Raw genomic sequence first — 26,168 nt, forward strand, 5'->3', positions numbered from 1 at the left:
TTTATTTGCCTGTTTTTAAATTTGATCTTTTTAGTTTTTTCTATAAAAATAAAATAATTGAAAATCCAGGGCTAAATTGGATATATCTTCACTTTCAACAAATAACTGTAATAAAAAGCTCTGACATATTTATTTGCTATACTAGAAAATTATAATTTATTAATATCAATTAGTATACAAGTAAAATTTATTAATATCAATTCACTTTTGTTATCATTAATCATTAACTTGGACATGGATTATCTAAATTTAATTTGTTATCTTCATTTTGCAGCTTTGAAAACCACTGCTTCCGTTCATGTTATAATGAAAAATATTAAGCATACACAAACTAAGAATGTAATTGAAAATAACTTCTGTTGAAATAAACCTTCCTCATTTAGAAATAGCCGAATTTAGGTTATAGACTTAAGTGTATACCTGAGATGTATCTTGACTTTAAAAAGGTGAACTGTTTAGAAATTATGATATTTGCAGTTAGGTAAATCAAATATTACCTTATCTATAGAGTAGTCCCTTGGTATCCACCAGGGATTGGTTCCTGGACCCCTCCCATGGATACCAAAATCCTTGCATGCTCAAGTCCTTTACATAAAGTGGTGTAGTATTTACATATAACCTAGGTACATTCTCCTGTATTTTAAATCACCTCTAGATTACTTGTAATAGTTAGTACAATATAAATGCTATGTAAATAGTTGTAAATATGACATAAATGCTGTTTAAATAGTTGCTGGCCTGCAGCAAATTCAAATTTTGCTCTTTGTAACTTTCTGGATTTTTTTTTAAATGTTTCGATCCACAGTTTGAATGCACAGATATGGAACCTGTACACAGGAAGAGATGACTGTACCAGGATTTCTATTGAGTAAACAGTTCCTTTAACAATGTGAATGTCGGGACCTGACCTGACATACTTTGTACATGTGGCTTTTTACTAGACTTTCAGGATTTAGTCAGTTTTCAAAATATAAATCTCAGCAAAGTCGTCAGTGGTTGGAGAGACAGTGTGCATTGTTGAAGACTGAGTAGCTTACGTTCACGAAAAACCAGACTTGTAAATGTCACAGAGATTTTGAAATATGGATGCTTTAAACACCAGGAAGTGAACAGATTAGAGTAAGAGCACATTCAAAGGATTGAGAGGGAAGGAATGTCGTTGTGGAAACTTTTAAAAGCAACATCAGCTTTAAGAATTACCGAAAAATAGATGGGTTTGAGGGCAGTATATCTCAGTGGTAGAGCTCATGCTAAGCACAGACTTGATCCTGGGTTCAATCCCCAGTACCTCCGTTAAAAAAATACTGAATTTAGTGTTACCCTACTAATGAATGATTTGGAAGTACGCTCATTCTTGTTAAACAGCTGTCCTTTTAGGTTTCAAAAACGTCTCTGTTCTACACCTTTACCTCCCCACTACATATTAGTATAACTTGTAGAATCTTAAAGTGCCAGTAATCTCTCCATATACCTCTTTTCAGTTTTCAGCTTTTAGTTAAGATTCTGCTTTGCTCAACAACTACTGCCTGTTAATGGTACCTAAATGGATTTTAAAACCATTCAAGCAATGTGTGGAGAGGAGGAACATTTAGTCCTCTGTGCCCTAAGCAATATTTGTATGCTGACAATCCCAGTGGAGCTCAGGCTTACAGCGTCGCATATAGATGAAGAATGAAGGTGTGATTTCCTCTGACGCCTAAATTTACTAAGAGAAGCTCTGTGAGAACCATACAAACCCAGTCTGGAAAGTATGATCAGAAGGTCAGAGTCATAAAGAATAAAATTAAAATCAGTCATAGCACACAACAGCGGCCTTCAAAACGAGGAGGTTCTTTGCACCTCTTGGTACCTTCCATGAATACACAGGAGTGGGAACTTTCCTTGAAATTAACGGTCTTCTTGAAAAGCAATCCGCTGAGAAGGTTGATTTCCTTTCCCTCGTCTACTTTCACCATGGCTCTTCTCTTAGCCATCCAGAATTTTACTTTGGTACACTGTCCCAGTGAGGAAATAATGTCTGAGGGTGAAATTAAGGGCAAATCGAAGTACTGGTGTTGCTGTTCTAGCAACAAGGCATCAAATGTGTTTGCAGGTCAGGTGTTTCCTAATCTGGGGTCTGAACAAAAGTAAGGGAGGACATGATGGCACCATCAGATGAAAGATCATAAATAATCACTTTCAAGGACTGACTACTGTTATATGTGGCATATAACTTGAAAGCATTCCAAGCAATTGCATGCCATCACTAGAGCTGAATTCCTCAATTCTCGTGTACTTACTTGCACACAAGATTTTTTAGTACCTGCATCTACAAAAAATCTACAAAGGAATAGAATTGATGTTGAACTCCATGTCATTCTAGAAATAAGAAAACTCATCCACAGATACACAAATTAATATTTAAAACCAGCAAAAGCCATTTACTTATCAAATGTATTTATTTTGATTAATTATGTATGGTCTAATTATTATGAATAACTAAATCTGGATGAAAATTTTTAATACTTTAAATCTTAGAACTGCAAGAGACCTTTAAAAAAAATGTCAATTATTTAAATACACAGACATTGTTTTGGAGCTCCCTGACATTTCCAACAGGAAGCAGTGGAGGGGACGTCCTAGTTGTCACATAACTTCTGTGTGTTTGCTGATAACCCTTTGCCATCCCCCATGCTCCTTTGCCTAGGGAAAGGTCTGTACCAAAGAAGCAGAAGTATGAGGTATGAAGGAGCAGTCAGGGGAAGCTCCTAGGTAGTTCCTAAAAAGACATATTTAACCAGCAAAATGTGTGGCCAAATGCTACCCATTAACAGGTTATCCCACCCCATAACTGGTCTTCAGCAACATCTAACCCATCAGGATGAATCACCAGATAGTGCAAAGGAAATTCTGCAACTTCGACCCTGGGGAAAGTGACACTTTGTTCCAAAAGACTAAGACCAGATGGAAGCATATGTCATTCAGTAAAATGTTTAATTTAGTTAGTGAAGCAATGTCTCTAGTGAACCCAGAAGAAACAATACCATCTGACCTTTTTGAAAAATTATGGATCATTAAACCTCAGAAAGTATTTATCAAGCCCCCACATGTATTTAAAGAACAAAATGTGTGGTCTGCCATAAATACAGTAAGAAGGAACATATATAGTAATGCAGTATGTTAAATTAAATTAGTATTAATATCAGTGACAGTTAAAATTGCACAAGTGACCACAGCCATGGTAATGAAAGTCTCAGAATAAATCATGTGTTCTATGGTTTTTTGAAAAATGCTTTCACTGGCCCTTCGATCTGATGCAGCTGTAGCTTCATGAACAATTCTGAGAGGCCACTTTTCAAACTAATGAAGCTACACTTTTTTTCTTTTAAAACAGGTTTCCTCATTGGTGGCATTTACCTTTTACAAATTCAGATCACAAAAGATTCCGAGATCTAAATCATTACATGGAACAGATATTAAATGGATCATATGATGTTGCAAACGTATGTTACAATTTACTTTTATATTTTTATATAAAATATTGGCGATGTTATGTACTATTACTGAAAATACTTTAAAATACTGTATGATAACATTTTTTAGTCCTATGTTTAGTCAACAAATGTGCAAATTAAAATTATCTTGTCAATTCTATGAAAAAAATCAACTGGGATGTTGGTTGAAATTGCACCTTAGTATCTTCCAGTCCCTTATCATATACCCATTTAAATATTTTAAATTTTTTTGTCAATAATAGTTTATTATTCTGTGCATAGTGGTTTTAAAAATACTATGTTATCCTAGATGCCTTATGGTAACTTTTAAAAATCCTTTTTTCTGTGTTTTCACTATTGTATAGATAGAACTAATTTTGTATATTGACATCTTACCTAACAGTCTTACTAACTTTATTTCTAATTCTAATAATTATCTGTATTGTTTTAGAATTTTCTACTTACAATCATATTGTCTGCAAATAACAAGAGTTTTAATTTTTTAATATTTATAAATTATAATTTTTCTTGATATTTTATATTCTAGGGATTTCAATATATGTTGAAGTGCAATGGTGGATATACTTATGTTATTATTGGATCTAGGGAAGAATTGTCTGCTATTCCCCCATTAAATATGTAGGTTTTATAGGTAACGTTTATTATTTTAAGTTTCCTTCTATTCCTAGGTTGCCAATAGTTTTTACAATGAAGAAGGTTAACTTTATCAAAAATTTGTTTCTGGATTTCTTAGGCTGATCAGTGATCATCCAGTAATAGTTTTTCTCCTTTTTTTCTGTTACTGTGGTGAATTACATTGATGGACTTTCTAATTTTAAACAAATTCGCAGTACTAGGATAAACTCCACGTGGTTGTAATGTATTATCCTTTTAATGTATTGCTGGATTTGATTTAACATTTTCTTTAGCATTTGTTTTCAAGTTTGTTTAATAGAGAGGCTTTCCTTTCCTAGGAAGTCATTACCAGATTTCAGAATCAGGAAGATACAAGGTGGTCGAAAGTGCTGCCCTACCTCTCAGCCGTCCCACTGCCCCAACCTGTGTCAGTAAACGCCCACAGAGACCGTGGTGCCAAATCCCAAGTTCACATCCCCACATCTGTCTTGCCCAGATCCTAGTCTGGTGATTCTTCACTATCTTGTTAGCTCTCTGACACTTTCAAGCAAAGTTTGAAAACAAATTGTCTAATTATTCCAGTTATTCTTAGCAGGAGGTTTGGACTAAATGACCTAATTTACTGTCACAAAAAATGGGAGTTTAGAGCTACAGTCATCACCCATGCTACCCCTCCGCTTTCAGAGCTATCTGCCCTTCTGCCTTCTCACCCCCATCCTGTGCTCTAATGAACCTCTTCTCTCACAGTAACTATTTTAGAGGATCTAAGTCTGTGGTCACTTTCCACTTGAAAAAGTATTTAAGGATTTCTTACTGAGGTATTTGGTACTATTCACCAGTAATTCTGAGAGTAGCCTGGAAAATTAAAGATAAATGCCAGACCCCAGTTTTGCTCTCCTCTGTCATACGGGTCAAAAAAGGACTCTTAAGATCCCTCTCCATACACACATACACATACACACAACCTACACATGCACACAGCTGGTACAACTCCTTCTGAGGACTCAAAGAAGCACCATCTCCCTTTACTAAAGTGTCTCTATCAGTGTCTTGCATGGAAAGTTCCTATGAGACACATGTAAGTTTCAGAGGCAGGTACCAAGGTAACACAGTCCTCCAGCCTGCTTGGCTAGACATAGGGTCCTTAAGGGATTTATATCAAACATCATCCCTAGGGGTAAAAGGTACAAGGACTATTAGGTTTTTTGCCGTTGATGCAAGAATGGAGACTCTTTATGGACTACTTTTAGCTAATCCACATATCTGGAATAACTTTAATGTCACCAATGAGAGCCCATTTCTAATATTAATCTTGCTAATAAACAAGCTACAGTTTTTATGAACAAAATCTCATCTTTGACATGAAGTATGCTAATTAATACTGTCCATTGCTTTTTTAAGGTGTGAGGCATGATCATTTATTTGATTTACATATATTGTGAAATTATTATCACAATAGGTTTAGTTAACATCTATCATCTCATATAGATACAATAAAAAGAAAAAAGCAATTTTTAAATTTATAAATATTCTGAGATAAATGTTTAATAGTTCCACCTCTTCTTCCTCATCCTCTCTCCAAAATTTTAACATACTTTTAATTATATCAATAATTAGCATTTGTAAAATGTCCATTGTTGATTGAGTTGTGAGTGTAGAGCAGAAGCACTTATACTGATTGTCTCTAGAATAGGTTTCCTCACTAAAATATTGTGGACCTCCTCTTTCCTCCGCTCCCACCCAGGTACTCTTGATAGTGCAGACTTGATTAGATATGCGAGTAATGTTAAACAAATACTGGTTGTATTAAACAATAAGAATACATACATATTAAGTTTATGAATACAGATATAGATATATTTTATTAGTACAGCATATAAAACTCAAGTGGGTTAAATAGACTTAAATAATTAACAAACCATTCCTGGACTCCATAGTCTTTTTTACTTTTATTTAAGTACAGTTGACTTAAAATATTATATTAGTTTCCGGTTTACAACATAGTGATTTGATAATTTTCTGCATCTTCATTAAATCCTAGCAGCACTTCAGTTATACTCTGACCTAAAAAACTCATATATAATACCAGGCTGTAAATGCAGACATAGTTTAAATGTAAGTAAATGACAGGCATCGTAACAGGAGGACTGCAGCTGACCCCATAACTGGGACTTAATAAAGGGTCAAATAACCCTATTTTTCTCAGCTGTCAGTTCAACAACCTTTTTTCTCCATTTGGAGTTTGGAAAGACATTAGATGAGATTATTTTTCCAATCGGAGTGTGAATTATTTTAATCACGTGCAGTATAGTGGACTGAGTCAATATATTTCAAGAAAACGTTACTCGGGGGTGGGAGGATAATAGTTCAGTGGTAGAGCACATGCTTAGCATGCACAAAGTCCTGGGTTCAATCCCTAGTATGTCCACTAAAAAAAACTATATCTCAATAAATGAAGTTTTTTAAAAAAGGAAACCTTACTGAAATTTAAAAATTCAATGTAGTAATGAGTGTATTCAAACTTGTCTCCTAACTGTAGGTTTGCTGATTTAGGCTATTGAGTAATATTGTGGTTTGATGACAAGTAGACCCACTTAAAAGAAGAAAATCACACAATTCAAATCATAGGGGGTCCTAAGATAATTAGAAAAAAACACAATTGTCAATAATGATTGCATTAGATTGCAGATAGTCAGGATCAAGAGGAGAAACTTTTAAATCCCTATCACCAGTTCCTCAGACTAGTGGTTCTCAAAGCACAGTTCCCCGACTGTGCTTAGAACCTCACCTGGGAATTTATAAGAATGCAAAATCTCAGCCCCATCCTAGACTACTAAATCAGAAGCTGGAGATGTGGCCCAGCAATATATTTTAACAAGCCCTCCAGGGTTTTCTGATCCATGACAATGTTTGAAAACCGTTATTTCAGAATCTAGTCATTTTCCGTTCTTTTTTTTTCCCCCAGTTTGGACATGGTCAGACATTTGGTTTCCAATATAGTAGATACTCTACTGTCTTATTGATTTTTAGCATATCTGGACTCAAGAACATTGTGCTACAATATTATTTCCAGGCTGGTAGACTCAGCTGGAGATGCTGTTTTGTATCAAAGGACAAGTGCCTGAGGTGTACTTAACCCAGTTCCCAGTGAGGTAGAGAAGGCGTCCCAGAGCGTGTGGCAATCATGTTGTTACTAAAGGGCAAACAGAAGTTAGGAAACAGAAACTAGGGGAAAGCTGTGCAGAGAAAGGGGACTGCAAGGACAAAGCGTCCATTACGGCTTCATGCTTTCCTCTGGTCTGGAAGCTTAACGAACTCAATGACTATATTCATTTAATTTTTATCTCTGGATAGCACACTTATAATCTCATCAATATTTAATAAATATTTAAATGAGAAATAGCATATATTAACCTATAGGGTTTATGTTGTTTTTCAAAACCTAGGGGAATGAAACTTTGCAACTGAGAAGTATTTAGCAGTTTCTTAACTTATTTATTCTTATATATTACCAGTTTTTTTAATTAACTCATGCTTCTAAAACATATAATTTATTTTTATATACAAACTACAACACTAATAAGTGATAAACATTTAGAAAATTGTAGAAAAAAATATTAAATTTGGAAAAAAAATTTGAATGATATTATAAAATAAATATTAATGTAATTTTGATATTTTTTTCTCACCCCACCGTATAATTCCACATGAACCCTGTGACAGAGACCTCTGGCTTGGTAGGATTCCCTCTTAGGAATCCTGCTGGCTGCCAGTTTGAGGACAGACCCCAATGGTCACCTAGTGCCAAGCCCAGGAACAGTGCCCGGCCATCCTTATTAATGATGAGCATTAATGGTGCACTGGATATGATTTTACCCTTCAGAAAGATCACTCAGAGCACATTTGTAATATATCTGTTACGAACAAAGACAAAGAAATAAACAGTACCTGTTCATCATAGGAATAGAGCCATGTAATAAGATAACTGAAAACAAAGATATAAAATTGTTGAAAACAGCATTAGACAATCGGGCAGCTTCACTATGCTAAATGATTATACGTAGCTGTCTTGCATCTTCATGAATTTTTGACTATTTTACTGACATACTCAACAAAAATTATATCGTATCTTTGAATATATTTAGTATTTAGGTCTCAATCAATGAGTAACGCGAAATGAATTATATGAGAGGCTTCTGCCCTATAGGATCAAGGCAACTTAATTTATTTCAGTGGATTTCAAGAGCTTTTTGCATGTTCAAGAATACAGAATGTGGACATCTCAGTGTTCTTTACTAACTGTCACATTCTCTGAAGGTCACGTCCGTTCACTTTGCTGTAGTGAAGGGCCCGCTGGATATGGCAGCTGTCTGTAAGGGAAAGTGTTGAGGATAATTGACATTAAATTATCCTGAAATTTAATTGAATTAAAATTTTAATTACCCTGAAATAAATTATTATTATAACCATTGAAAGTGTCAGGCTTTAGTCTATTTAAGCAGAGGCAAGTAAGTACAAAGTGGAGAGGCTTCCGACTTCTGGCCCTTGTGTGACTAGGACAAATGAGATCTGACTTCATATGGCAGCAAGCTGTCAACAGGGAGCTCCTAAACGTATCTACCTAGAGGATGCGTTCACGTAGCCCTGCTAGCAGAAGACAGTTAAGAGGGGGAAAAAGTAAAAGGGGCAGACATACACAGGTGTGGAAGACTTGCACAGGTGCAGTCTATCCCGGCCAGGCTTAGTGAATTGTTACCCATCATAATCATTGCTGCATAGGACAGCTGAACGCAGCCACCAAACGTATAGCTCACGTCTTCATCATATTCACATTTGCTTATGTGCTTAATTAAAGCACTACTGTAGAGGCACCAAGAAGAGCTGTTTTAATTTTGTTTTGTGTTAGATTGTTCTGGAATGTGTTAGCAGCTCTTCAGATGTATCTGGATAGCTGTAAAACATAATTATTAACAGAATTTGCCAAAGGGAGGTATCTATTAAAAGAGAAAGCCTTAAAGCTAACAAGAGAGAGTTGTAGTGGTCTGGACAGAAGATCAAACCAGCCACGCATTCCCTTAAACCAAAGCCTAATCCAGAGCAGGCTTGAAGTCTCTTCAGTTCTATGAAGGTTAAGAGAGGTGAGGAAGCTGCAGAAGAAAATTCTGAAGCTAGCAGAAGTTGGTTCATGAGGTTTAAGGAAAGAAGCCGTCTCCATAACATCAAAGCAACAAGTACTGATATAGAAGCTGCAACATGTTACCCAGAAGCTAAGATAATCGATGAAGGTGGCTATACTCAACAGCAGATTTGCAGTTAGACAGAACGGCTGCCATGTAGGACTTCCACAGCTAGAGAAGAGAAGTCAATGCCTGTCTTCAAAGCTTCAAAGGACGGGCTGACTGTCTAGCTGGGGCTAATACAGCTGGTGTTTAAGCTGAAGCCAATGCTCATTTATCATTTCAAAAAACCTAGGGCCCTTAAGAATTATGCTAAATCTACTCTGCCCTGTGCTCTTTAAATGAAACAACAAAGCCTGGATGACAGCACATCTTTTTATAACACGGTTTACTGAATATTTTAAGCCCATTGTTGAGAGCTACTGCTGTGGAAAAAAAGGTTTTTTTCAAAATACTACTGCTCGTTGACAATGCACCTGGTCACCCAGGAGCTCTGATGGGTATGCACAATGAGATTAATGCTGTTTTCATGCCTGCTTACACAGCATCCGTTCTGCAGACCCTGGATGAAGGAATAGCTTTGATTTTCAAGTCTTATTCAAGAAATACATTTTTAAGGCTGTAGTTGCTATAGATGGTGGTTCCTCTGAGGGTCTGGGCAAAGTGAGGTGAAGCCTTCCTGGAAAGGATTCACCATTCTAGATGCTGTTAAGAACATTTGTGACTCAGGGGACGAGGTCAAAATACTGATATTCACAGGAGTTTGGGAAAAGTTGATTTCAGCACTCATGGATGACTTCAAGGGGTTCAAGATGTGAGTGGAGGAAGTAACTGCAGATGTGGTGGAAACAGCAAGCGAACTAGAATTTGAAGTGGAGCCTGAAGATGGGACTGAATGGCCGCGATCTCATGATGAAACGTTAACGGACAAAGAGGAGTTGCTTCTTATAGATGAGCAAATAAGTGGTTTTTTAAGATGGAATCCTCTCCTGGGGAAGATGCTGTGAAGACTGTTGAAGTGACAAAAATAATTAAAATATTATGTAAACTTAGTTGATAAAGCAACAGCAGTTAGAGTATTGACTCCAATTTTGAAAGCCATTCTACTGTTAATGCCATCAAACAGCATTGCATGCTGCAGAGAATTCGTTCATGAAAAAGAATCATTGGCGCAGACTTCACTGTTGTGAAGTTAAGAAGTAGCCACAACTGCCCCAGCCTTCAGCAACCACCATCCTAATTAGTCAGCAGCCACCAACATCAGCGTAAGACCCTCCACCAGCAAAAAGATTATGACTCGCTAAAGGCTTAGATGATAGCATTTTTTTTTTAGCAATAAAGTATTTTTAAATAAGTTATGTCCTTTGTTTTATTAGACATTATGCTATTGCTCACTTAATAGACTCCAGTATATTGTAAGCATCACTTTTATATGCACTGGGAAACACAAAAATTTGTGTGACTCGCTTTATTGTGATACTTGCTTTATTGTGGTGGTTTAGAACTGAACCCACAATATCTCCAAGGTGTGACTGTATTTAGCTATCTGTGTTGTTTTTTAAGAACCTAAGTGATTCTGATACACAGGCAGGTTTGGCAAATTCCGCTTAGAAATTCAAAAGCTGAATCAGATGTGTACACTGCTCTAAGAAGCTTACAATCTTTGTCAATATTCTATCTATGTTGATATGTTCCAGTGGCCTCATAAAGACGTTCATAAATTCACACATTGGGTTTTTCTTTCCCTTATTCCTAAGGAACTTTATGGGTCTTGATACAATACTCAGTTTACAGTGAGATACAATATATATTACACAGTGATAGAACAGTAATAATTTGACAGGGATATCAAATGCTTAATAAGTGGTGTGTGGTCATAATGTGGTCAGTTTTCAATGATCTTAAAACAGATTGACCACGGTGAAAGCTTTATGTCTCCATATGCTGGTGGATTCTTCCCTTTTCAGTTTGTTTATATTCAAAGAATAAAAACGTATATTAAGATCAACTAAATAAAACATTATTGGCCTAAAAAATCACATAAATAATTCCAAAGTAAATCATAATATTTTGAGATTTTTAAAATGTGTGTTATTGATATGTTTCTTCCCTTCCCTCACTTATGAGATAACCAGAATTATCTACATAAACACTAAAAGCTATAAAGTCAGGGATGTAGCATAAATATTGTAATTATTTTAAGTGATGTGAACAACTTAGAGGAAAATTTTATACACACGTAAGTTTTCTTTCCTCTTCTAATAAGATGAGAGATTTAAAGTAAATTTATAACATTTGTGCTGAATTCTCTTGTGATAGGATAATCCTCATCTCTGGCTCTAGAAAAATTCTTACAAAAATACTTTTCTTCTTCCATAGCTTCTTGTCGTATGGCAGTATAGGAAAGACAAATAATCCTGTTATGTCTATACACAAAAACTCACATTCTTTTTTAGCTTTATGATACATTTATTTGTAACTAAAAATATTTTCTCACTGTACGTAAGTTGGTAAAGATTTTTAAAATTTTTATTGATTACTTACAATGTATAACACTCTAGATTAAGAGCTTTAAATCAGTTGTAGAGAACAAATTGGAAAGATTAAAATAGCGCAATATACATTTTACTCTCAATGAGTTTGTAATATAGTGATAGATACAGACATGAACATAAATAATATATGGCAGTGAGTAGAAAAGGGGGAGAAAAGAAAGTAGAAAGTGCAGCTTGAATGTGAAACTAGACAACCTTACCTTCCTAGAAACAAATATTTTAGACCCTTCCAGGGGCATTCTCAATTGTAATCTCTCTTACTTTTTATGAAGGAAATGAGATAGAGTCCGCTTTGAAGTCTAGTCTCAGGTATCAGAGTTAAGTTAGATGGGAGCGATGTCTCTGGGGATTTGGTCTAAAAACACAAGAGCAACCCAAAGAGAGGGATGCCTGTGAATCTCTGAGACCATCTCTCTCCTCCCCTCCCTTGTCCTCCCTTGCTTCCCCTCACCATACACACACACACACACACACACACACACACACACACACACACACACACTGGTTGATAAAAGAAAATAGATATAAATAAGGCCTGCAATTATACACGATTGCAGTATCTCTTCTAATGAGGCTGCAAGCATCAGTTTAGACATCCCAGTCCTGTATCTTACCTGGTTTTTGCTTGTTTAGCTTGACTCTTTTCTTTCAAACTGATCAAAACTTTTCTTTCAATGTTTGTCGTTTTATTCTACAAGCAAATGATAGTTGTGATAACAGGAATTCCTTTTGCTTCTTGAAATTTTGCTCAGTTTGGGTTGAATTGTGTTGTGAACTAAATAAGATCTTCATAAAGGGCAATATAAACATGTTTTTAAAAGTTATAACAAGGATTGCAGTACCTAAACAAATGTGTACCCACATCTGAATTCAGCTGAGATACACAAACAGCTGTTGTTTTAAAACTTTTTAAAGCCAATTGTGATTTTTAGCTCTTTTCAGTATTGCTGCTCATTTCTAGAAGTCCCTTAAAATAAGAAATGCTATCACTTACGGTTTAAGCAATATTATTTTTTTAAGCAGAAATCAAATGTCAAAATAAATCCAAATGGGTAAATCCTATCTTAATAGTGAACATATGTTTCTTGTTCCCTGCTTGCTAAACCCAGATGTTAATTACTACATTTCTCACTACATTGCTCTTTTCCTATTTGGAGCTGGCTGAGATTACAACGCAGGCAGGATAAATGTCATACATGTATCATCAGTAAAACCAAGATTATTTTTCAGAGTCTGGTAAAATGCTGATGACATTTTAGAACCAGAATTATAAAAGACTCCTTAGAAGTTCACTATTTTTCATAGTGCCATTCTTCCATGTAACTCCAATACAAATATAGTGGGTTGAACTACATTAGAGGCTGGACATTCTGACAAGCTGCTTTATGAAAAAGGCAATAAAATACAATTACTGTTCAACTTTGATTTAAAACTCTTATGGGAATTCATTTTTAAATTCACAGTTTTATAGCACTTCATGGTATTTGAGAGAGAGAGATTTAGCTTATTGTTTTAACTCACTGAAACTAAATCTTGCAGTCAATTCTAGATGTTGGCTGGCCAGTTAATAAATGGGAATTCTTAATGTGTTATTTTAAAGAAAGAAAAATTGATCTCAGTGTTATATTTTTACATTACTTCTGATCTTTGCAAGTACTTTAAATCGCTGTAGTCTTTGAGAACAAGAATATGTTCATATGATATTGGAAAAACACTTAGGTTTTGAGCAACTTTGAATTGATTAACTGTCTCAAAAAATCAATTATTTCAAATTACAAATGACTTGATAATATAATTGATAAACAACATATTCAAGAGCTCTGAACTTAAAATATAAGCTGATGCAGATTTTAAAGTTGCTCAGTTTTTTTCAGAGTTGCTCTTTATTGACTAAATTTCTAATTTAAAAGCACATTATTAAACATTAAAAATCCCATGTGTTTAGGTAAACATCTACTGTAGAAAAGAAGAAATATGTATAACCTCATAGAGCATGTAGCCTAATGCATTTACCTGAACCATTGATATTAAAGACCAATAACTTTAAGCGTCCTTAAGACAAATACCAGCCATAAATTTATTCACCAAATATATAACGTTCCACGTAGGAGTGATGTTCCAAATATTTAACAACTGTTGGAGCCCAGGAACTGATGAATCAGGATAACTGCCGGCCACTAACCCACCTTTATGGCCAAACAAGCTTGCAATGGTTGAGTATTTGCTATGACAGAGCAAACTGTAGGAGGAGCAGTGGGGAGTAGGGCCTACCAGAAGTTTGGATCAAAATAATACTAAGTTTGAATTGCCTATGAGACTTCTAAGTAGAGATGTCAAGTTGCTAAGGAAGAGCTACTCTGATTCACCAGTTAGCCAGTTTCTTTGGAGCTCAGGTTAAATGTCATTTTATTTGTGATCATCTCAGTTTAAAAGAGAAGCACACTCACTTCTTTGCTCTAAAATTATACATAACTAGAGCTTCTGTTAAAGCATTCAGTACAGTCTGTTTCCCCCACTAAACTGTTTTCTAAAGAGAAGGATCACCTTAAGCATCTTTCTGTTTCTAAATATCCCCTAACATTCCTTGATGCCATTGGTGTAGACAGTACTCAGTGAGCATTCCTAGAATAGAACCTTGGGGAGTAATGGTTTTTCACTGAGTGTCTGTGTCCTGCTGAGAGTAATTTTTCTCCAAACGTTTTGTCCAAGGGTACATATTTTCTAGAAAAAGGAGGTGTGAGATTCATGCATCATTATAAAAGCCAAGAATGTAAACATTATGTGAGTTCTAAAAGCAGAGCATACCTGAGCCTCTTAAAAAAATGTAAAATAACCTGGTATCTAGTCTCATGAAAGATTAATTAAGGATGAAATTATAGCATTGACGTAATAAACTTCCTAGTATATTATTCTCTATTTATAGAATCTATAACAGGTATTTATTAACAAATAATTATATATTTGGGTCAGTGTTTTCAGATACTAGGCAACAAGAGCAATAAATATATGATATGAAGAAATGTTATATTTTATCTTATTTTTCAGAGTGACTATGTACTTAGTTTTTTCCTGTCTGAGCCTATGGAACAAACAATTGAAGAATCATCACCTGTGGACCTAGGCAAGTCATTTTATCATATTACTATGTACAGTTATTGAGTTTCAGTGTGATTGTACAAAAAAAGTCATACATTAAAAAATTTCAAATTAAAATCTCTTTTCAAGAATAAGGCTTTAAAGTCTTCTCTAACCATTTCCAAAGCTTTTTAACCCCATAGAATATATTTATCAAGTTAAATTAAACTCAGATGTTTGTCTAATTATAATAACTACATGATTTCACACTGTCAACCCATTTTAATTAATTGTGCATTGAGATGGAATTGCATTTCAGAGACAGAGGTCCTATTTTACCATGCAGGTAAGTCTTACCATTTACTCAACATCTTAGGCAGCAACAAAAATATATATTAGATAATAATAATGACCACGAATTGTCTGGCCATTTCACTCTTATCTTTTAAAGCCCAATAATTATTCCATCTTGCTCATAAAGTCGTCTTTTATTACCAGGACCCTAACTAGCCCAGCACAATTATCCACTCTATTCTCTGCCAAATGTATGTTAATTCTAATTAACTTTTCTATCATCTCCCCTAGATTGGCAGAGACTCCTTTTGAATGTCCATCAATTTTAAGCATTCGTAATATAATTCCATTGCCAGTGGCCATCTGATACTGATACTGGTTTTTATCTTGCACAAGATTTGCAAACCTGTAATTTGCTAGACCTCACCCTCCTTTCCTTTGCAACTCCCAGACTTCATTTTCTCCACACCCACATCTTGATTCTCTGCCTTTAAGATTAGGCCCTCTGCTTTCACTGCTGCCTGTTATCTGAGTCCTTAGTCACTTACCCCTCAGGTGTGTAGCTCTGTACAGCCAGACCAGGTTGTATAGTGTGATTGTTTATTGTTACATATTTATTTTTGTGTCTGCCTTGTTTCTCCTGTTAGACTAACTTTAAATCAAGTAGACTCACTTCCCCACTATCCATTGTGCTGTACTAACAAATTCTAAATTAATATATGAGAAATGTACCTCTCCTATTCCTCACATTTTACTCATGTGATATTACTAAGATAAGATAATTTATCACATTTTATAGCATGTATCCAAAGAAGAATTACATTCACAGTATGAAATATTTCTTTTTTGTTGTCATAATTTACAAATATCTAACAAATATCTTTCTTTTTAAAAATAGTAATCACTGGGGAGATTTTTATAATCAATATTTATAAACTTGAACTAACTAGATTAAAATACTAATAATAAAGTTGCAGATTTCTAAAGATGTCAGACTTTAAAAAAAAAAAAAGGTACTAGGTTGGCCTCTATTCTGTTGTTTAAGTCCTTAAAGAAAATACTTTCTCTGTGTTTCAAAAAATAAACTGTGGATCACTATCAAATTTTTAATTTTGCTGATTATTATTTCTCTGTAAGGTGTTTTAAAATACACATACACACACACACACAAATTAGGACTTTTAATGTAAAAACTAAACTGCTTGTTTGAGAATTCTTTTTTTTTTTTTCTGGTTTGCTTATTTCTTACTACCTCATACAATACTCAAGATCTGTTTCAGCAGTGGTGATGGACAAAAGATTTGATTCTCAATATTTTTAGGTACAGGCAGCCTATGAAATACAGCCTCTTAAAATAACAGAACACATCTCCTAACCAGGATATGCAAATCGTTACAACAAACCAGGATTAGCAGGAAGTTGTTCTTTCTTGTATTCTTGAAGTGATTTCCTCTTTCATACTTCTGAATTCTTAATACTTTTTTCACAGAATATCAGTTGATTCTAAACAAGGAGCACATTATTTGAAACACAATTCTTGCCAGTTACTTAAAACTTTGAGCTTATGTTGTTAAATGATTAGAGGATAAAATTATTGAAGTGTATTAAAATAATGGTTTACATAGGATGACCCTAAGTAAAAATCCTAGACTTTAGGTAATTTTACTACCCCTACTGTTGAATTGAGAGTGTATTCTGGACATCTGTGTATCTAGGCATATGACTGATAAAGATCATATTAGTAATAATTTGTAGACCTGTATCTGGGAGATGTTCACATTCCTTTGCCTTTGCTCACTTAAACGTGCCTTAGTAGAACAATAGAAGAATTTATCTTCTGAAGTGCCAACCAGTCACCTCTCTCCTCTACCTTTCCTTGGTTTCCCATTGCCTTTAGGGCTTGTGACCTATTCAGTCACACAAGGCACAGTTCTTAGAACAGTCTTGCACTTGGTCTAATATTCTGCTGTCACTGTTTTGAAATTCTTAATAATTTTTGTCAAAAGGACTGCATTTTCATTTTGCATTTTCATTTCACCGAGCCCCACAAATTATGTAGCTGGCCCAGCTTTTTGAAAAAAACCCCAACTCCTCATGATGCATCCCAGCAGAATCTGGCACCCACCAGTTTCCCTTTCCAGTCTACTATCAGGCCCTTCCCCATTTTGATTCTTGTCTTTCCCAATTCCTCAGCTAAGACAAGATCCTCAGTACTTCACAGATGTAATCTTCTCTGCCTAGATCACTTGACTCCTGTTCCACCTTCCCCATCATCGTTTGCATCCTTCAGATCTCATCTCATTTGCCTTTGCTATATAGTCATATAGTGGTTTTTCTTCAACTCACATATGGCAGTGGTAACTGTTACGTGCTTCTTTGTAGACTAGAAATCGACGAAGACGTAATTTGTGTCTGCACAGCTCTCCGTTGTAACCCCAGTGCTTAGCACAGTGTCTGGCCTACTCTAGATGCTCTGTAAATAATTACTGAATAAGTGATGATAGAATAATGGAAGCTTCATTAATATTATTTACCAAGGTAGCTTGCCATTTTTATAAAAAGGACAAGGGAGAAGAAACCAAAATCCAAATTTATCCTACTCGTCTCATACTTACCGCTTTAAGTGGAAATGCCTGGGCACGAGGAATTCAGTGCTCCCCCACCACTAGAATTCTCTGGAAGTATCGCTTGGGGAAAAAAATCCATGAACTATCACATTAAGTATTACAGACACCAGACTCAACCAAGGCACTAACCAGAAAGTTCCTGGATTTTTATCTTGTATATTCTTTAGCCCTCTAATGACATGACTGTCTATACTCCTGCCAAATTATTATTAGCTATGCCAAATAGTACCTTCACACACAAAAAATGATTCGTCCTCCATCAATGCACAACTCTGACACACAGAAGATAGATTTTTGCCAAGATGTAGAAACAATAACATAGGCAATGGAGTAGAACATGATCAAAAGACAAGAGTTGCCACAGTTAAGAGGATGGATTAATGAGAATGCTTAGATGCCATTGATAATTACAAATGATTGCAAATGGAGCTTTCAATCATTACCTCACATCACTACCTCCCCTTTGAGATGTTAATTTAAAAGGGAACTTGAAGCCATGCAGTCTCCATAGCAGAGTCTCTCTGGTTAATGTTCTAGCTACTTGCTCTGGCAAAGCCCAGATCAATTTTCTGTAAGTTGAAGTACATTACCCAGGTTTTCAATTTAAATTTTAATGATATGGAAAGACAAGAAGGTAAGGGTTAGGACTACTTAGAAGTAAATACTTGTATTAAGTTGTTTTCAGAAGTTTCAATTAAAAGCTTTAAAATATTGTGCATTTTGCTATACTATATTATATAATTCCATGTTTTTAATTAGAAAAGTATTTTAAATTTTTACTTGTGGCTGATGTGGGAAGGAAAAGATTTTTTAAAAGGTGAGAGTTAGAGAAATTTCTCTAATTACCTTATGTCTAATAGCTGGGTGTCAAAGGATATCACTGAAATCTAACAAATTAAGCAATAAAAAATCTTAGCATAGGTAATATTAGTATTAGAGAAACACTAAGAAAGTTCACAACATTGAAAATAACTGGATGGTAGATCAAAGTAGAAGAGAAAGATTATGCACGCTTATTTTATCTTTGCTTCTGCTAGGAACCAAATATTTTCAAAAGAAATAAAAATCTAAGAATATTAAATAAAAATAACCACTAGAACAAAAATGAAAACCTCCCTAAGTATCATAAGTACATACAAATAAAAACATTACTTCGTGAAAGACTTTCTTTAGAAATCATAAAAACTAAAATGTTATGTTTCTTTAATAACTTAAAACAATAAGAACAAAGAGAAAACATATCCATAATAACAATAAATATAAATAGGCTTAACTCATCTATTAAGAAAATTCCAGTGAAAATCATAAGAAAATTCCAGTTGGAGTAGAAGTGAAAATCATAACTCTACACTTGATGTAAAAACATGTCTAAAATAATGTGAATTTTTTAAAGATTGAAAATTAAACTATAGGCAAATGCAGGGACATGAAAACCAGAAGTCACCATCTTAATGTTAAAAAGGTTAAATTTAGTTCAAGAGGCATCAAATTAAACAGTAATGGAACTTGAAACAATAACAAGTACAGTTTTCAATTAGCAGCCATGACGACATATCAACTATATGACAGCAACGTATATAAAATAGAAATTATGGAACATACAAGGAGAAATACACAAAAACACATTGGTAATAGGGTTTTCTAATTTACTTCTTGATTTATAAAAGACCAAGTAGAAAAACTAAGTAGATGCATAGAAAAACTAAATAGTAAAATTAATAAGGCAAATTTTGTTAATTTATATCAAACTGTTCATCCTGAAAATAGAGAATATATCTTCTATTTAAGTGTTCATGTGCCTATGGAACATTCATGAAAATAGATTCTATATTACGTCACAAAGAAAATTTCAGTAAATCCTAAAAAGTAGAAATAGTATAGACATAGTCTCTAATCATGAGATAATACAGTGAGAAATCATTGGGAAAATTCAGAAAGCTAAAAGATATTTAAGTTTGGAGATTAAAAAAAAAATAAGCTCTCTTGAACATCAAAAGGACTTACAATCAAAATTGCAAAATTTTCAAAGAGTAACGATAATGAAATACCACATCTCGGAAACCATGGGAGAAAGATAAAGCAATGCTCAGAGGAAAACTGGAATAATTGGAATAAGAACCACAAAACAAACCAAAGGAAGACAAAAAGAAAAAAGTGGATAAAGATAAAAGTAGAGATTTATGAGTTAGAACACAGAAAACAGTAGATTAAATAAATCTGAAAGTTAAAAGTAAACAATAAAAATAAATGAGCCACTAGCCAATCTGATCAAATGAATGGGGGCAAATGCAAATTCACAAAATATGAAAGAAGAAGCAAGAAATAACCATAGAAAGAGATGAAACTGAAGAATGGTAAGAGACTTTATTCAACTCTACAAAAGTCAATTTGTAAATCTGTCTAAAATAGGTAGTATTCTATGAAAACACAATTTACTCACCCCAGAAAGGATCAAATTTAACAGAATAAGTACAAAAAGCCTCAAAAAGCAACCCATAAGCAAGTTCAGATGATTTCCAGAGGGATTGTGTCAAACTTTTAAAAAGCAGGTAGTTCCACTGTTATTTCAACAGTTCCAGAACAGAGAAAAGGAAGGAAGTTTTTTCATATTATTTTTATGAAGCACGTAAAGTATTTATGCCAGTAGCTTCAAGGATTACAAGGATTACAAAAAAAAAGGAATCACAGGCTAATCTCATTTCTGAATATCAATGGAAAATTCTAAATAAAATATTAGCCAAAATGATCCATCAGCTCACTAAAGGGATATAATTCACCATGGCCAGAAATGCAAGAATATTTCAATGCTGGTAATATAGATAGTATATAATACATGTTGTCATATTGACAGATTTAAGGAGAAAATAGCATGGTCATCATTATAGACCCTGAAAAGGCTTCTGATAAATTTCAACAAACTTTCTTGAGAGAACACTCTGAAAATAAACGGTAATCCCTTAACATGAGAAAATGTATCTATCACGGCTATCCAAAGCTCCCACCAGGAATGATGGAGAAAAGTATTTCCACTGGAGTATAAAATAAGGCACCATGCCCTCAGTCATCACAATTGCATTACACTGTGCTGAGAGCACTAGCCAACATGTGGCTCCGCCTTCACTTTCTTCAAGTCTTGGCTCAAAATTTACCTTCTCAATGAGAAGTGCCCCTGATCAGCCCATCTAAAATTGCAGTCTGCCTCTTATTCTGGAAGCCTTTACCCTGTTGTGTTTTTTTCTTATCATTAATCATATTCAGCATATTATAAATTTTACTTATTTATTACATTTACTGCTTTTTTATATCTTCCCTGATACTATAGAAATGCCAAAAGAGGATTTTGTCCAATCTGTTCCAAAGTCCTAGAACCATGCTTGTCCACAGTAAGTCAATGAATATTTGTGAGATGACTATTTTAAATAAAAAATTTTAAATGGAAAATAGACTATTTTAAATAGAAGAAAAAAACTAGAAGCATAAACTTTGGCAAGGAGAAGACAAAATTAATACTGTTTGCCAGTAATATGGTCACATACCTAGAAAAATGAGAAACAACTAAAAATCTGCAACAAATAATAAATTCAATAAAGGTCTCTTGGCCCATCCATGTTGCTGCAAATGGCAGAATTTCATTCTTTTTTATGGCTGAGTAATATTCTATTGTGTATATATACTACTATATATACTACACCTTCTTTAACCATTCATCTGCTGATGGACACTTGAGTTGCATCCATATCTTGATTCTTGTAAATACTACTGCCATGAGCATTGGGTGCGTGTATCTTTTTGAATTACTGTTTTTGTTTTTTCTAGATATATACCATTGCAGTCTTGAAGGGTCATTCTTATGTGGGAGCATCCCTATATAGACTGCATGGGCCCAGTGCCTTTGCTGGAAGAGCTGGACTTGGCATGGATGCAAGTCACATCTTTCCTCAGGATGTACTGACAGCTAGCCCCTTGGTAGAGGGTGCGGCTGGAGGTGGAGGGGCTGGAGCTAGAATTGGGTATGAGGAGGGGTTTTCCCTCTGCTCAGTGGACTATCAGGGACAGGGTCTGATCCCAAGTTGCTACAGCAGAAGCCCAGAGGGTTGGGCCCAAGCTGGCTCTGTTCCCTTTAAGTGTGAGTTTTCCCCTCTCCCCAAAACCCTTGCCCCAGAGTGGGGGAATCTTGAAGCAAGGGTGCCCATGCAGGCTCTCCGCTTGTGTTGGCTACAGAGATACAGCTGCCTCTGCTGGGCTGCCTATGCAGATGCCACAGTTTCTTCCTCTCACTCTGCTCCTATGCAGCCTCAGGTGCAAGTCTCCTTCATCCCTCTCAGTCAGTCACTGCTCCAAGCCTCCACCAGCCCCCTTTTCATTGTGGAGAGCACACCACAGGGTAGACAGGGCCCGCATGGACTCTCAGCACGTACGGGGACATGAGCTGTGGTGGATCGTCTGTTGTCAAAGATCTGAGATGCTTTTGACGTGCTGCTGAGTAAACACCAATAATGGCCACTGCAGTCCCACCCCGGCTCACCCAGGTCTGGGTAGGCTGTGCATCCCTTGGTCATGTCCTATCCCTGGTCATGGCTTCCCCAGAGCCAGCACCATGCTGTGATGCGAAGGGAGCAGGGCTGGAGTGTTCATTCAGGCTGAGCTGGGGCATGCAGCAAGGCGGTTGCAGGAAATTCTCCAGCCACTAGAGCCGACCTCTTTCTACCCTGCCTGGGAGCAGGCCAGCACGTATATGCTCCTCAAGAGCAGAGTCCAGGCTCCTCACGGTCCCCCTGTCAGTCCCGGTGGTCCTCCAACCAGCCAACAGGGCGCTCCTCCCCCATGTAGGATTCCAGGACTGCGATACCCAGTCTATGGCTCTCATCACTCACTCCCGGGGCAGGTGTCTGTCCATGAATTCTCCCTCGTCCTCTGAGTCCCCTTCCTGGGGCAACGATCCCAACCCAATCGCTTTTCTTCCCTTCCTACTTGATTACGTGTGTATCTTTCCTACCACCTTGGTTGTACAGGAGTCCTTTTGCCAATTTCCAGTTCATTTCCAGTGAGAATGGTTCCACGTGTACATGTATTTTTGATGTGTTCGTGAGGGGAGGTGAGCTCCACATTCTCTTACTCCACCATCTGGATTAATCTCCCTCAGATTTATTTTTAACTACATAAGCTAGTTCTATAGGTCATAAAGAAAAATAAACAAAGAAAAACAGGAAAACTTAGCAAAAGCAAAGAGGTGACATTAGCCCTACCAGATATAATCACGCATTACAAAGCCTCAGTAATGACAGTGTGGTGTTGGTGCATAATTAGATGAATGAGTGAAACAGAACATCCATAAATAGCCTCAAATATACCCAGGAATTTAATAGGTGGCCAAACCAGTAAGACAACATTCAATAAATAATGTTGGCATAGTATATATATATATATATACTTCATATATATGCTAGGATAAATATCAAATGAATGAAAGATTTTGAATGCAAATAGTGAAACCATATATACGATAAAGAAAACATGAAAATAATCCTTTTTAATCTTAGGATGAGCTGCTGTAGCTATGACTACAAACCCAGAAGCCATAGCAATTCTGCATGATATAAAACACTGTAGCAAAGTCCAGAAAATGCAGAGATAAATGACAGAATGGCTTAAATATTTGCAATTTATCACAGACAATGGGTTGGTTATTTAACATGTAACCATCTCCCAAAAAAATGGTGAGAAAAAGACCAAAGACCAAATAGAGATTTGTGTAAAGAGTATGAGAAAATAATCCACACACACAAAAAAACCTAAATACGAGTGGTTCTCAACCAAAGGAAAGGATATTGAACATCGCTCATAAGAAAGATGCAAATTAAAACTACACTGATGCCATTTTAACTCATCAGATCAGCAAATATTCAAAAATTTAATTAACAAACTTGGTTACGAATCAGCAGGCACTCAGACACTGCTGGTGGTAATGCAAATTGGTGCAACGTCCATGGAAGGCAATTTGGCAACATTTATCAAACTTACAAATGCTAATACCTTTTGACCCAGCAATTCTGCTGTTGAGATTTATCCTATGATATTTTGCACAGGTACAAAATGATATGCATATGAGGCTATTCATTACAGCATGGTTTGTAACAGCTGGAAAACATTGAAAACAACCCAACTTGCCCATTAATGAGGAAATTTTTACATAAATTATGGTATTTCCTCAAGATGCAATAATGTGAAAGTATATTTTAAAAATAAAAAAGCTTTTGCTATTCATACGAAAGTATTTCTAAGATCATTGTGCAGAATAGTAAATATGCTATTCCTTTTGTGAAAAAGGGGGAAGAAAAAAAATTATTTATACTTGCTTATATGGAGAAATTCTAGAAGGATATGTGTTTCTCTGGAGGGATATATGGAACACAATAAAATAATAATGAAAGAACTGGGTGGATAGGTGTTAGAAATAGGAAGAAGACTTTTTACTGTATACTTTTAAAATAAATTTTCATTTTTGAATTATATGAATATACTATCATCTGAAAAAAAGTTAAATTTTGAAATGCTACTTTTTAACATGAATGGACACATTATGCATAATAAGCCCTGGATAGCTGCTGTAGTGTCATGCATTGAAGCATTTCAACACAATCATTTTTGAAGCATGATCAGATCCCCCCAGAATAACTTGAATCAGAAAATCAAAATATTTTAGCCTCTTCTTCTACTCTCAAAATTCTCGCTCTCTGGATTCTTCACTTTTTAATTATTTCCCTTTGGTTACTGACCTCTTGTTGCCCTTTACAGCATAATGTTCAAGAGTACGGGCTTTAGAGATCATTTAACCTTGCACTGTTTATTGTCTGTATAAGCTTAGACCAAATGCTTCCGTCTCCTCACGTGTAAAATGGAGGGAACACAAACTTCAGGGTTACTATTTAGACACTCAATCATAAATTTATACCAATTTCCTATCTTTGAATTAAAGCTCCTCTAATTAAACACAGTAAGTTTCTAATTAATAATCCTTTCACTCTTTAATTCAAAAATAATGTTCATCATGCATCAAAAAGTGTCAGCATTTTTAGTGTGTTCATACCAAAAGTTCAACTACATTTTTTTTTATTATGAAATGCAATTTACCTCAGGACTACAGTCAGAATTATCTCGTGGTATCCCTAACTCACAATGTCACTCAGTCATTGTGATAAAGATATTTTAAGGAAGAAATTTTTTTAACATTTTTTATTGATTTATAATCATTTTACAATGTTGTGTCAAATTCCAGTGTAAAGCACAATTTTTCAGTTATACATGAACATACATATATATTCATTGTCACATGACGATGTGAGCTACCATAAGATCTTGTATATATTTCCCTGTGCTATACAGTGTAATCTTGTTTATCTATTCTACATTTTGAAATCCCAGTCTATCCCTTCCAACCCCCTGCCCCCTTGGCAACCACAAGTTTGTATTCTATGTCTATGAGTCTGTTTCTGTTTTGTATTTATGTTTTGTTTGTTTGTTTGTTTGTTTGTTTTAGAGTTCACATATGAGCGATCTCATATGGTATTTCTCTTTCTCTTTCTGGCTTACTTCAGTTAGAGTGACATTCTTCAGGAGCATCCATGTTGGTGCAAATGGCATTATGTTGTCAGTTAAGGAAGAAATTTTTTGTTATATTTATGTAATTACCATTTGGGTTGTAAGAAATAATGTCAATTTTAATTATTTCAATGTCAATAATCCACATTAATAATAAAAGTAATTAATATTACTTATTTACAATATGTAGACTATTCTAATAAACTTGTAAAAAAATTTTTGAGAGGAAACATACTGCTCAGATTTAATTTTCAAATGTTAGAGAGGATTAGAGAGCTGAGACTGACAGTCAGAAAACAACCTGGACCCCAATGAGCCCACAACAAAGCATTGCCAAATTCCTTGTTGTGATAAATTTCATCTCTCTAAATTCCCTCAGAGAATATACAACCAGAGATTACCAAGGGAAATATTAGAAAAACTGTGAATTATGCTTAATCCTTGGGCTATAAACTGGAAATTTTTAATTAAAAAACTAAAGCCCTCATTTAAATGTTGGAATGATATAACATGAAAGAAAAAAAATCGAGGTTACTTTGGTCATTAAATAAACATTTAGTGCCGTATTATGAGCAAGCACTGATTTATATATCCCTTGGGAATACAGGGAAAAAAGTAAGCCCTAAGGGAGATTATAATCCACTCAGCGAATTGAGACATGTAAGGTAATAATTACGAAATAAATATTAAATAACAAAAGCTGTACTAGGGGAGTTCAGAGGGAGGCGACCA

General features: G+C 35.2%; 1 protein-coding gene across 1 annotated transcript in view; it reads left to right on the forward strand.

Moving 5' to 3' along the window:
• The window catches only part of PIK3C2G (phosphatidylinositol-4-phosphate 3-kinase catalytic subunit type 2 gamma), a 266,488-nt gene that overhangs the window by 214,162 nt on the left and 26,158 nt on the right, over positions 1-26,168 (forward strand). The window contains exons 29-30 of the mRNA XM_031444030.2: positions 3,374-3,482; positions 14,887-14,962. Coding sequence (XP_031299890.2) covers positions 3,374-3,482; positions 14,887-14,962 — 185 coding nt within the window. The remainder of the gene's footprint in view (positions 1-3,373; positions 3,483-14,886; positions 14,963-26,168) is intronic.

This window comes from Camelus dromedarius, chromosome 25 (genome assembly GCF_036321535.1).
Source record: "Camelus dromedarius isolate mCamDro1 chromosome 25, mCamDro1.pat, whole genome shotgun sequence".
In the NCBI taxonomy this organism is placed as follows: Eukaryota; Metazoa; Chordata; class Mammalia; order Artiodactyla; family Camelidae; genus Camelus; species Camelus dromedarius.